Here is a 14005-nt window from a genome sequence, read left to right as displayed (position 1 = left end):
AACTCATCACCAACAGGAAATTAATAAAGAAGTGAGGTTTGCTTTCTATCAAAACAAAAAGCATTTATCACTTCTGGGGTATTTTATAATTTCGTCAAAGACATTAATGGAATCTGGTATTCTGGTCTAGTATTAGGTCAGAGTCAAAAATCTCAGTTTTAAGGAAAACCCCTCATTCTATACTCACTTGAACTGCCAATACCTTCAAGCACCAGGGTAATTTTCATTTTTCCATTTAATGATGGTTCTGCAGTTCCAAAAAGACAAGTTATGCATCTTTGTTCACATACAAAAAGACAGTCTAACAGATGTAAACTATTTATTGAATATTTGCCACCAATATTGTTAAATACATAATCTTGCAGTTTTCCGCTTTCAAGTTAAAATGTCAGAAACAGAACACCAAATATTTACAATTCTTATAAGGAATGTTACATAATGACACATTAAGGCGTAAATTCTTTTGGCTTATAATTCTGAAAAGAATGATAATAGCAAAAAGTGATGCAAAATCTTCGTTGTGAGATTATGATTAAGCTACAATGTTTTACAAAAATATGGTGTAAGATGGCAATAATCCCATTCAAAATCCTGCATTAGGCCCCTCAAGAGGAGCTGATAATTTATACAGTCAAAACTTTAAAATTTACATATAAAGGTACCCTATCCACCATTTAAAAGTACAACTCTTAAACATATACAGTTTTCAGGCCACAGTTTTGAAGGTCTGGAGTATCAAGTTGGTTTGATGAATTAGTCGGTTGGCACTTACAAACACATTTATTGCCCTGTTGAAAGAGAAAGACATTGCTTCAGACATGTTTATAAACATCTCATTCAATAAATAGAATCATAGAATAGTTAGGGTTGGAAAGGACCTTAAGATCATCTAGTTCCAACCCCCCTGCCATGGGCAGGGACACCTCGCACTAAACCATCCCACACAAGGCTCTGTCCAACATGGCCTTGAACACCACCAGGGATGGAGCATTCACAACTTCCCTGGGCAGCCCATTCCAGTGCCTCACCACCCTTACAGTAAAGAACTTCCTCCTTATGTCCAATCAAAACTTCCCCTTCTTAAGTTTTAACCCATTACCCCTTGTCCTATCACTACAGTTCCTAATGAAGAGTCCCTCCCCAGCACCCCTGTAGGCCCCCTTCAGATACTGGAAGGCTGCTATGAGGTCTCCACGCAGCCTTCTCTTCTCCAGGCTAACAGCCCCAGCTTTCTCAGCCTATCTTCATACGGGAGGTGCTCCAGTCCCCTGATCATCCTTGTGGCCCTCCTCTGGACTTGTTCCAACAGTTCCATGTCCTTTTTATGTTGAGGACACCAGAACTGTACACAATACTCCAGGTGAGGACTCATGAGAGCAGAGTAGAGGGGCAGGATCACCTCCTTCAACCTGCTGGTCATGCTCCTTTTGATGCAGCCCAGTATACAGTTGGCTTTCTGGGCTGTGAGTGCACACTGCTGGCTCATGTTCATTTTCTCATTGACCAACACCCCCAAGACAAATGCATCATTAAGTTTGGGCAAATAAATATACTGGCATCTAGGCTCTGCAAATAGGAAGCATATTGATGTTTTACCATATCATGATCTACCTAAAGCTTACTGCTAGCAGACTTATGTGCATTGTTAACCTTAGAAAGACTGTATTTATTGGCTAGAACTTAAAGACTTTGGCTCTCAACCATCACTGACATCTCAATCATTTAATTCTGGGGTTTTAGCTAAGACTGGAGCAGATGATCATTAAACACCTGTTCTTTCAAAGCTGAACACCTCATCCCCTAGTCATTTCAGAATTTGCGACTCTTCCCTCAAGAAAGCAAGCATGCATATGGAAGCAACATACTGTTTTAGATATTTTTTGTTAACAGGTGTGGAGTCACTTTTTCAGCTCAGTAATGACATCTGTGAGCATGACTTTTATTTAGTGCTGATATCTTCTGGTCGGAGCAGAGCAACTTCAATGTGCAGTTCAGATTTAAATTACTTCTGATTCCACAAGGATATGAAATACAAGCCCTACCTGGGATTTCTTGCAATATTGATAATATGTAACACTTTAAGCTTATGCCTACAAAGTGCAGCATAGCATTCAGTTCACATAGGGCTACATAAAACTGCTCTCTTTCAGTATGGTTGGGGTACAAGCATAACACATGCATTCCTTTCTCCATTTTTTCAGTCAAATCATTTCTAATCAACCGAGATTGTTCATGTATAAACATACATCGGTTTGGTAATGATAAAGCTACCAGAAAGAAATTTAGACCTGGTATCATACTTAAATTCAGCCCTGATTTTGTTAATAAGAAAAAAAAAAGAAAAAAAAGAAAAAAGAATGCTTTCACAGGAGCAAGGTAGTATTCACAGCTGGTCTCAAGACTTCTCTCACCTTTAGTAATGCACCATTCCTTGGGTGCTCTTAGCCAAGCTCAACAAGACTGGACATGAAAGTCAGTCCAACCCAAACCATTCTATGCATCTATGATCTTTAAAACAGCAGCACACAGAACACTTTGGTACCATAAAAATCTTGGGGGGGATATGTTCATCCTAAACAGACATTACAGTGAAACACACAAGAACAGCGGCTTCAAAGCCCAGGGGAAAGACCTGAAAAAAGCCTCAGTTTGAAGGTTCAAATGAAAAGATGAATCAGCTAATTCCAAGTACTGTGAAGCACTATAATGAGCTATAAAGGAGAATGCAAATGTAAATCAAGGAAAACACTGCACAGATATTTAGTTATTACAAATGGTATTTCAAAAAAGTTTTTCAATAATTCAACACATAAGTTTTTGTCCTTATATATACACAGAAAAACCACACAAGGCCATGAAATTTAACTTCATATATTCAAGTTCAAAGCTAATACTGAACATGGGTGTTGTATGGTGGTGCATTTAACAAACTTCCCTTTCCTTAAAGGCATTACAAACGGAATAAAAGTTTTTTAAAGCAGACATGATGGTCTGTGGACACAGGTGAGAAAAAAAATTAGGCAGGTTCTTAAGAAGGCAGCTTATGCCCCACAGATTGTCCTATTTTCCCATTAGTCAACAAGGCTTTTAATTATGTAAAACGTTAGTACAAAAACATACTTACTTTCCATCTTTAAAATACGTTTTCAGAGTATCACTGAAACTTTTGGAGTACTTTACAAACTCTTTCTTTTGGTGCTCAAGTGCCTAAGAAAACAGAAGCACGAGGAGCATTCTTAGTTCACATACGGTGGAGTACAGTGAGAATCTTGAGGTTAAACTGGCAAGAAAATTGGCTAACATTATGGTAGGTATAGAAATTTTATTTTCTTACAAAAAACATGCAGAGAAATTATCTTTTTACTATTAAACTACCAGGACCTATCATACAATACTTTAACAGGATTGTCATGCCACTGACCATTTAAGCTCTCCTATTCATCCTGTGATCAAAAGGATATGCTTCCTCTTATACTATTAAAAAATATTGTGTAAAAGGAGTTACTGCACATACCCGCCGGTTCTGGTATTGGTATTTCTTGAAGACATTATTTACTGTGTCAAGAAGTTCCTTTATTGCACTCGCGATGTCCCTATTTTGCAATAAAAAGATAGTTGTAATATTCTTCAGCTATCCTATTTAAATGTCAGAATTTCCTAGTAGTCAAACACTTTTTAGAGCAGCCTACAAAACAAGAGTCAGACAGGATGTAGCAAGACCAAATGCAAAGACGTAGACCAGTGAAACACAAATTCAAACTAGGAATGAACACATGAAACTCAGTCTAGTAATGTGGAGCTCCCATCAAAAATCCTCAACTCTCTCTATATCCTCGCTTTATAAGCAAGGATCATGCTCTTTTCCAATGGGAACAGTGTTGCTAGCATCTCCTACGGCATTTGAATATTCAAACCCAAATGAAAAATTTTACCCCGCTATCTGCAGAAAAATACATAATATGGTACTTACTTGATTGTCTGAAGAAACCTCACTCTGTCATTGATCTCATCAGGAATCTTACTAAGAATCTGTTTAAGTGCTCGTGCCTTTTCATTAAGATCTTGGAATTCTGGTTCTGGTCTTTCAATCATATACTCTAACAAGAACAACATATGTAAAAGACTATTATTCTTCCTCAAGTATCTAGTGACACTAGAAACACTACTTCACAAAATGCAGCAGTATTGACAAGTTACATTTCAAAGTGAACAGCTCAGAAAGAGCCATGACCAGTAAACTGCAGTGAACACACACTGCATCAGCAGAAACACAGTGCAACAATAATCTTTATTATTGAAGTTGGAAAGAGAGTCCATGTTATTTTAATTGAGACACTGAAGACACTAATCAAATGTAGCATTAAAGTAACTTACTAAAGCCTACTGTATACTCCCCTTCTCTGACAGTGTAACTACTGCTTTTAATATGAAGCAAAGGACAGTGAATATTAAACTCCATATAAGTGGGTTTTTTTCTGTTTGTTAATATTGAAAAAGGTGAATTATGCACCCACATACATATAGTTCCAAATATTTGTTTTCCTTCTTTCTCTTATTAGTCAATTATGCTTTTTAAGGAGATTAAGCTTCTCCAAAAGAGTTATTCAGAAAATACAAATATTCTACTACCATGCTGAAAAAAAGTCCATAAAGAAACAAATAACCTCTTCTGTAAATAGGCATGGAGAAATGCATGTTCCTTATTAATAGTGTAATTAAAAATACACTTATTCAACATAAGAGATATTACCTTCTACATCATCAGCTGCCATACGCAGAAGAGACTCTGTGAAGTTCACATCCACACTTTTTTTCTCCAAGATTTTCATAATGATGTCTTGTGTAAGACCTGGATTTTCTTTTTCAGCCTGTATGGCAAAGAGAATTTTTATTCTTAAATACACGATACTGGAATATTGCGAGCACAAAGGAAGATTTTCATGTAACTTGCTTCCTATACTGCAAGAGTTCGCTAAAAACTTTTCTAATGGCTTTATACTAGCAAATTGTATTGAAAACCATTATTTCACTACATCTATTTTCTTTGATTATATCAGTGATTTTGTATAAGCAACTTTTCCAATAAGCCTTTCCACTCATTTCAATTTGAGTAATTAAGTTTTTAATGGAATTCTGTATTCTATTTTATTTTCATGAACTCTAAACTTTGAGACAAAGATATTGTATTCACTGGGAATTAATTCAAACACAGGTGCTACTGCCCCATCTTCCACGTGATGTTTTATAAATGTGCCACTTACGAATCATATCATATGATCAAACATCATCTTGGAATTGCTTGGGGGTTTTTTTTTAATCAACCAAACCAAAAAATCCCCAACCTTCTGACTGAAAACACAGCTAAGTAAAGCTAACGTAGACTACCTGTGCTGCTATCAAAAAGCACTGCTGTGTTGAATGACGGTGTGAGGTTTTTTTCAGCTACTGCTACCATTTCTACCAATATCTCAGTTTTTAAAGTATTTGCATTCAGTATAGCTCCCTATCACCTGCTGTAAAAGCATTTAACTTTTATGAGCTCCCCTTGAGACTAAAGACTGTCTAGGTAGACTTAAACCTAAGTGTAGAAACAGGAAAATGTTACTTAGCTGCACAGGTCACATGTATGTCATGTCTACAATTATTCTTGTTTAAAGATTTTCAAAAGATCACTACTTCAATCAAGCAATATAAAGGAATATCTGTGTTTTTATTCTCTAGGAATATAACAAAAGCTAGAAGATTCTTTTTCCCATTTACTGCTGGATGTAAATACATTGAATTTATCTTTATCCACAAAAAAAACCCCAACAAACCCATCACCAATCACTTTGTAAACCATTTTCAAGGTCTGCTACCTGCCTGTTTCTCAAAGCACCTATCTATTCTACATGATCTTACATTTGGACCAAGTTTATTATCTTTAATTCCACATTTAAGTTTTTGTACTACATGGAAAAAGATTTTTGTTTAAAATTGCTCAGTGTTTGTATCATTCAGATTTCTACTTGTAACATTTGCAGACATCTCAAACTTACAGTCCATGCAACTGTTCACATTATTTTTACAGCTACTGCATCAAGGATGCAGCCTTCAAACACAAAGACACAAGGAAACAAGACAGCTGAATATGTAGCTTCATCATATGTGGTTTACTTTTTAAACAATCATTCTTCAACACAAGTTATTTCTCACCTTAATAAAAGCTGCTCTCAGTGTCTGAGCTGCAGATAGATTTACTCTTTCTAGCTGCAATAAAAGTTTAAGAGTTATTATGAATTCTAATGTTATCAGAACAAAATAAATCAAGTATTCATGCCTTGCCTTACACATCATAATGAAAAAGGGAACTGACATGCATTCAAATTACTTGTCTCATTTGAGGGAGAGATATTATAAAATTAATCCCAAATAATAGAATTCCCCCCTAAATAAACCAAAACCCAAACATGTCACTGGGAGAGTTTTGCATTTATCCAGTCTACAGCTGAAGTCTGACAGAAGCTTTTGAGAACATCTTGACAACCTCTGATACTCACAAAAATCCAAATATCCTATTAAGTTAGCAGTAAAATTAAATTGTATTAAGCTGTTTAAAGGTACATGTTCAACTGCATGTTACTTCCTCCCACAGAACACCAAACCTAGCATTTTTGTGCCAATCCTCTGTAAAAGGTAAGAAAAATGATTAGGGCCGAACAATTCACAGAAAGAAGATGGTGTTAGATAAAGCTTTCCCAATCAAGATAAGCAAACCAGTATTGTGATCACATTTCCCAGTGTGAAGGGGATTCTTACATTCTAAAGCAAAAATGTAGCTTACCTCATTAAAGACAGGGTACATGACAGCATAGAGAGGCATGGAAACCATAGAAGTGGTCTCTGCTTCATTCTTCATCTCTTCCATTGTCATCCTCATTCAAAGACCCACTTCTCAAGGAAAACACTATAGAAGCAAAAAACTCCTCATTCACTGAAATGTTTCTTCTTTCTCCTCGTTGTGCCAGAATACTTGAAGAACTTGAAAAATAAATTGTCCTTATGTTGTGCAAGAAAGAAAAAAAAACAATTATGAATGCTCATGACTGACAGGTTCTAAAAATGAAAAAGGACAGAACAGCATTAGTTTGTTACTGCCTCGAAACTAGGTATTACTTATGATATGAGTTAATATGGAATGACTACTTCCTGTAACTTCAAAACCCTAATTTAAATCTATTAAGTGAACAGATATTTTAAAGAGGTACCACCTGCGAGTTCTTATGGAATTAATTTTCCTCAAAGAAGTGATTTTGATACGTATTACAAAAATCTTGCCATCATTCATGAGCAGCAGCATCAGGTTCCTAACAGTTCACATATAGAAAAAGCTTGAAAAGCATTACATGCTGTAAACCCAAACCTCATACAGATGCATTACAACAATCAACACGAAAACTACCTATAAATACTCCATATTTTTGCGTATGCAACAAGCTGTGATTCTGCTGGTGATCAATGCCTACTTTCTACCCATTTAAATTCTGAATACTACTTTGGTTTTCTACAAGCAAAAGTCTTCAGTCGTGTTTCCACTGAGGTTGTATTGACAGCTGTACTAGCTCCATGGAAAATTACTATTCCACTAACTGAACCTAGGTTTTAGAAGTTCTCCACCCAGCCCAGCTCACCATATCCGACACGGACCGATCATTGCTCAGGCACAGAAATTATTTGGAAAAGCAAAAAGATCACCCTACAGTTCATAAGAAATATTTGTTACAGCCTACATTTTCCATTCATCAGATTCTTTTAAAATGTTTTATATAACATAATTGAGTTTAAAGACCTGAAGTCTAAGCTAGGAATAAAGATTATATTTCCTTACAGTATTTAATGGACTAGGTAAGTTTGGGGTTTTTCTAGCTAACAAGCTTCAGACATCAGGCATTTGTACGTTCAGGTATTGATTTTATTGGTATTTTAGTAAGAACTGAAAAAAAGCGACATTTCTAAGAAGCAGCAGAAGCTACAACAGTGATAAATATAACTTCCCAGTAGTTTGAAGAAGATAAAAAAATGCCAAGATTGCCTCTTCAAGCTACATTCCTCATTATGCTCTGCACTGGCTAAAAATCTTCCAAGTTGTTTAAACAGAAGAATAGGTATTCTTTTTTGCCCAAGGCAGGTTATATATACCAGTTTAACTATAACTATACAAGTGAAATTTATTATTGATCACAGTAAGCATGGAGAAGAACTTGGATGACTACAAATATCTTGCATGTGTCATCGCAACTTGTGATTAGGCAGCATGAATGTACCCAAAGGTGAGAAATCAAGTGAAGAACTGGTCACATAACAGAAACAGCCAACAGTTAAGAAACGATCTGAAGTTAAATTTAACATGACTATAGTTACAAGCAGTAGCATTTCATAAAAAGTCTGACATGGACTATTTATTGCAGAATCTCTTTTTTGTTTCTCTTACTGTTCCAACCTTTCAATATGACATACATGAGCAGATCCCTATAGCCACAGAACACAATTACCAAGATTAAAAAAAAAGGCTATATAGATAAAACATGCCCACATGGATGGATTTGCAAAAAACAGCACTCTCCAATTTCCATCAGCTATCTGCAGACATTTCATGGCTGTCAAGAACATGGAAGATTACAAAAGAATATTCGTAATTCCTCAAAAAGCTGAGTCCCTCTAAAGAACGTGTTTCAGACTTATATAAATTCATGCAAGATCTACTCACATTGTCGGGGGGGAGGGGGAACTTGTCTGAACAAGTTTTCACTCACAACTGCAAGTACAAGCTGCCCCATTTATTATACATGCACATTCTCTGCTCTTAAGACTCTGGCATGTAAGGGGCAGGGTGGAAGAAGAGCTGTTTGGTTTACTGTTTAATTCTGCATTTCTAGAAGTTCAGCAAAAATATATACTTACTCAAGATACTACACTAACAAACACCACTGATGACTGCATTCACAGATTTAATTTACTACATGTTTTTATCTAGAAAACTGCAATCTCAGAATAAGTTTTTTAAATAGTTAAGAGAGATCATTGAACATTGTTCTAGTATACCCAAAAGATTTCTTATCATAGGAGGAAGGGCAAAAAAGGACAAAATAATCATTAGATATAATTACTTTGGTTTTATGGTTTATCAGTACCCACAAAGAAAAGGAAATACTAAGTGAAATTATGGATTTTTATGATGATGAAAACCTATTGCACTGTGGACTACCATGAAGAGCTCATTTTCTCCTGAAGAGCCATAAGCTATTATTACTAATCCACGATACAGTTAACTCCTCCCCATATAAAAAATATTATACACCATCTATCACCTCTTTAGCAGACACTGACACTCTTCAAACAAAACACAAAACCTTGGATTTATATTAACAAAAAGGATGTACGTGTTGCGACTGAATAGGTAGATTTAAATACACATGCACACAAACACATAAGAGCATCAAATACTTTTGATGCCAGTATATAAAAATATATTCAATATATCACACTGGTTGTTCATTATTCCAGAAATCTTCTCATTTTCCAGAAGATACACTAGGTAGTGTCATGGTGTCATGCAAGTATGTGACTATTAACATTGCCACACTACTTGTCTTTGCAGCCAGATGTAACTTGGATACACTAAAATCTTTGCTAGTGTTAAATAGCAGGAATAGTAACCTTAAAAAAAAAAATCAAGCTAAAAATAAATAAATAAATTAAAAAAGCAAATCCCAAACCTATTTATTTGCATTTCAGAAAGAGTTTGACATAGCTGCACTAAACCACATGTATGTACCTTTGAAGAAGGTCTCAATACTGATTATGGATCCAATCTCTATGAAAACTGAAATTTCCATTCTATTATTTAGATAGATTATATCAATTATCAGAAGTCCACTAGCCTTCAGAATGGCCTAACTAAAGCCAAAGTTTAACATGCATTATCATGCAGTAACTAGAAGATTTTGGTATTTCTTTTGGTATGTGATCAAAAGCAGTCAGCTGCATAGCTTCCAAACTTTATGACAACACTGTCTTCTAAAAGCTTAAGTTCACTATAACCTCAAAAGTGTCCTTCATTTGCGATGAGTTTACCATCCTTTCATCTGACAACTGGGTTGTTGGTTTGTTTGTTTTTTTTTAACATTAAAAAAAAAAAAAGGAAGAAGATTCAGTGAAAACGTGATCTATTAGAACAGCACAACATTATCATGCTGTTCAGAAAATCCTGGCAAAATGATATAAGAAGCAAAAAAGGTGTTATTGTACTGGTAAACTTGTTAATTGGTCAGGGGTAAGGGAAAAACCAAGTGAGACAAGGAGATTCTCCGAATCAGAAGATAGGATACTGTTAATCTGTGTGCAAGCCTATCTTTTTTTGTTACAACGATCCCATACATTCAAATCTGTGTATGTGCAATTAGAACCATGCTATATCAGATGAAATCAACCATCGGAGAGAATGTACAGGAGGTACAGGGAATTTAAAGTGCATCTAAATTAGCAAACTATGCTAAGGTGCCAGTTAATATAATCCTGGCTGCTCAGTCTTAAACCACCAAACGCATCAAGCTGAATTCCAAGAGATGTACTAACATGGAGAATTTATTCTCACTGTCAGTGTAAATCTTACATTCTACCCCTTAAGCTCCAGCACTAGAATATTACCCCAGCTATTCAGCAACCACCAAAAGAACTGATATGCTTTAGATAAGGAATTAGTTCGGAAGGATTCTGTGATAGATCTATACCCCCATATCCATCCAATCACATTTTACTGCATTCAACTGAACTTTATAAGGAAAAAGCCCTACATTAAGATAAGCTTCCTGTAAGCCAAAAGAGGTAAACAGCAAAAAACACCATGCTTACCAAAATGCACAACTATTGCTATCAGTATTTAAGATGGTAATGTGCTTTCTCTAATCTGTGTCATTTACTGGCAGACTTTTGGTCTGCATCAAGTAGCAGAACTGCAGAACTACTTTGTAAGAATATAACCAGCATAGTGTGACTACAGAGTGCAGTAGTCTTCCCCAGAGCCACATGTGCTCATTGGTCAGTGTGAAAACAAGCAAGTTACCCATCAAAGAAAGGTGTTTATTCAACACTATCTTTTGAAACAGTGTTTAAAGAGAGCAGTCTAATGATTACAACTTCTTAAGAGTTTTAAAATATCACACACATTAGATATCAATTGGCAGGATTTCAATCTTTAGTTATGTCATCAGCTGATCTACCTTTGCACTGATGTTTCTATTCCCCTCCCTAGGCTCCACCTTAGATCTCAAAAGCTTTAAGAGCATAGACATTAATATGCTTTTTTAGAAAAATACTTAAGAGGAACAAGGCGCAAGGCAATGATCTACCAGAATGTTTTTTAAATGTCTGGCTTCTAGCAAAAACTGCAGCTCTATTCCTGCTAGAAAAGGCTATCCTTCCTGCCAAGAAGTTTTGCTCCTCTTTTTTGCACTTAGGATTCAAAAAGAGGTTTTACCTTTAACCTGATCTGAGATCCAAGTTACCAGAAAAAACTAATTTAACATGAGGAGGAAAGCGCTGGGGAAGGGAAACAGCAGCATGAATTCTATCCTGAATTCAGAATCAAAGAGCTTGGCTCCTAATTTCAAGGCCAATGTGCACGGGAGGAGGGAGTTTAGGTAATTTACTAATCGCAGCTGCAAATTTTACAGAAGAAAAACAGTTGCAAAGCATGCCATTTTATCTCTGTCCACACCCTACACATAGCTTGGTAACTAAGTTTCCCTTATTAACGGTCACTTAAATTTAAAAACCACCACACTCTTTTTCCTTGTCAGACAGTAACTTACCTGCCAGCACTGTATTTCAGTTATAGTTTGCAATTATTTCCCATTGCATAACTTTACGGTACGAAGCTTAAAGTCTTTGTGCTTCATATACATAATTATGCTTCTTTTAAAAACTGAAGTGACTACATGCCAGTATGGCTGAATTGATTTGAATTGGCATATAGATCAACTGTTACAATAACAACCTTGCTATTTTAAAATCAGTAACAAGAAACTTTTTTCTTAAACTATTCTACTACTCTGATCCCATACTCTACTAGCACACCCAGCAGTTTCACTGAAGAGTTAATAGAAAGAATGTTATCAGAAAAATATCACTGAAGTTTTAAATATATCTTGACAGATTAGAGATATGCAGTTTTCAAACATCTCCACACACATAATAGCCACTTACAGTTGAGTTCACTCTCACAAAGCGTAACTGCTAACGCATTTTATTATTGTAAGCACAATTTGTATAACTAATTCAAAAATCACACAAGCTTGCAATAAACCCGATATCTATTTTTAGAACCATGTGAACTTAAAAAACCAAAATCCAAGCCTACTCTGAAGTCAGACTTAAAACTAGTTCACGTTTTTTGCTACGTTGAACTTTTATTTTGAAGTGATTTGGTCTATCCTAATAACACCCAGCTTTTGGGTCTGTCTACCACATTAGAAACTATCAGCTCCTGGACTGCACCCCAACTACACCGGGTAGCTACATACCAATTATGACATCGTATAACTGAAACAGGCTCTGCTTCTTAGCATATATAATTACAACAGTATATCCCTGTTCGGTTTTCTTCCTTTTTGGGACTGTGAAAGTAAAGCTATGACTCCAACAAACACTAACAGTTTTGATACAGCCACAGTTTCAAACATAAAAATACATCCCAACAAGTAAACAAACACCAGAGAACAATTAGTCCCTCTGATAAGTGAATCAGCAGAAACCTAGCCCAAGGTTTCAGCCATCCACCTGTGCCCCAGTATGTGTAATCTATGGAAAATGAACCAACCCAACTCACCAGTTAAGTTAGCAACTTAATGGGACTCAAGTGTGCCCAGACAGTTCGGTTACCAGTGGGAAGGCAGCCCAAAATACCTGCCGTCCCTGCCCGGTAGTTTCACTTTCTGCTGCTGAGCGCGGAGGCCCTGGAGCCGCCAAGTTTGCGGGAATGAGCTGCGATGCCTTTTTCTCCCCCCCCTACCTGAGAAGGCACCAACGGCGCCGCTGGCACTTGCCGCAGCCACCTGACATCGCTCCGTGCCGGCATGAGGACGAGCTAAAAATAATGCACATCCGGGCCTACGCTGCCCGGGCCCAGGCGTCGCCCCCGGCCGCCCTCCCGAGACCCGCCAGGCAGAGCGGGACGGGCAGGCCGAGGAGGCTCAACCCGGCCACAGCTCCCCCATACCCCGTAAAGAGAACCCAAAAGCACCCGTGGCGCCGGGGACGGGAGAGCTGCGAGAAGGACAGGGACAAGGACAAGCCCTCACCCCGCTGCGCCCCCGCCCTGGGGCCAGAGGAAACGGGTAGCACACCCGGCAGGGCCGGACCCGCTGTATGTCAGGGCGAGCAAGGGCACCCCCTCCCCGTCCTTTGCACACGGCGAGGGCCGAGGCCGCACTCACCTGCGGCGGGACCCACCGCCCCCCCCGCCCGCGCTGTCCTCCGCCCACCTCCCTGAGCCCGGCCCAGCTGCTGGGAAGAGTTTTAACGTTTCTAACGCGGCGCAGCCCGGAAGGGCGAGCCAGGCCACGCGCACACACACCCGCGGGCCCGCCACCCCCCAGACGCGCTCGCTGCCCCGCGGGTCCGCACCGAGAGCGGAAGGGCAGCGGCGAGGCACAGTGCAGCACCTCACCTTCCCCCAGCCCACAGAGCCCTCCAAGCTCTCGACTGAGCTCCACCACCACACCGGAAGCACCCGCGAAGAGGAAGCGTCCGCGGCTGTTACCACACACCAGGCGTTGTCCGGAAGCAACCGGCGGCCGCACGGGCCCCTGGGCTGCGTAGTTCACTCCCTGCGACCACAAGCCCCACAATGCTACGCGGCATCGGGGCGGGGGCGGAGACAGGCGGGGAGGAGGCGGTGGGGGCTGCCAATCGGACCGTGAGGCAGGCAGGGGGGAGGCGGAGCCTGTGCGGGGTGTTGAGACTGCCC

General features: G+C 38.5%; 1 protein-coding gene across 4 annotated transcripts; it reads right to left on the bottom strand.

The window, feature by feature from the left end:
- Nucleotides 1-302: 302 nt before the first annotated feature.
- On the bottom strand, nucleotides 303-13872 carry PDCD10 (programmed cell death 10). Of its 4 annotated transcripts, none has more exons than XM_065674631.1 (8): nucleotides 13806-13872; nucleotides 6824-7038; nucleotides 6196-6249; nucleotides 4751-4868; nucleotides 3971-4097; nucleotides 3515-3593; nucleotides 3125-3207; nucleotides 303-788 (listed from the first exon to the last, which is right to left on the bottom strand). In XM_065674631.1, exons 2-8 carry the CDS (start codon nucleotides 6917-6919, stop codon nucleotides 707-709), a joined length of 639 nt encoding a protein of 212 aa, XP_065530703.1. In that variant the 5' UTR covers nucleotides 6920-7038; nucleotides 13806-13872; the 3' UTR covers nucleotides 303-706. The 4 variants fall into 4 exon arrangements, with proteins under 4 accessions (XP_065530703.1, XP_065530702.1, XP_065530704.1 ...); XM_065674630.1 differs by lacking the exon at nucleotides 13806-13872 and adding an exon at nucleotides 13706-13799; XM_065674632.1 differs by lacking the exon at nucleotides 13806-13872 and adding an exon at nucleotides 13338-13390.
- Nucleotides 13873-14005: the final 133 nt, after the last annotated feature.

The sequence above is a fragment of the Lathamus discolor genome, chromosome 3 (genome assembly GCF_037157495.1).
Source record: "Lathamus discolor isolate bLatDis1 chromosome 3, bLatDis1.hap1, whole genome shotgun sequence".
NCBI lineage: Eukaryota > Metazoa > Chordata > Aves > Psittaciformes > Psittacidae > Lathamus > Lathamus discolor.
This window is presented reverse-complemented; position numbering and strand designations above follow the sequence as displayed.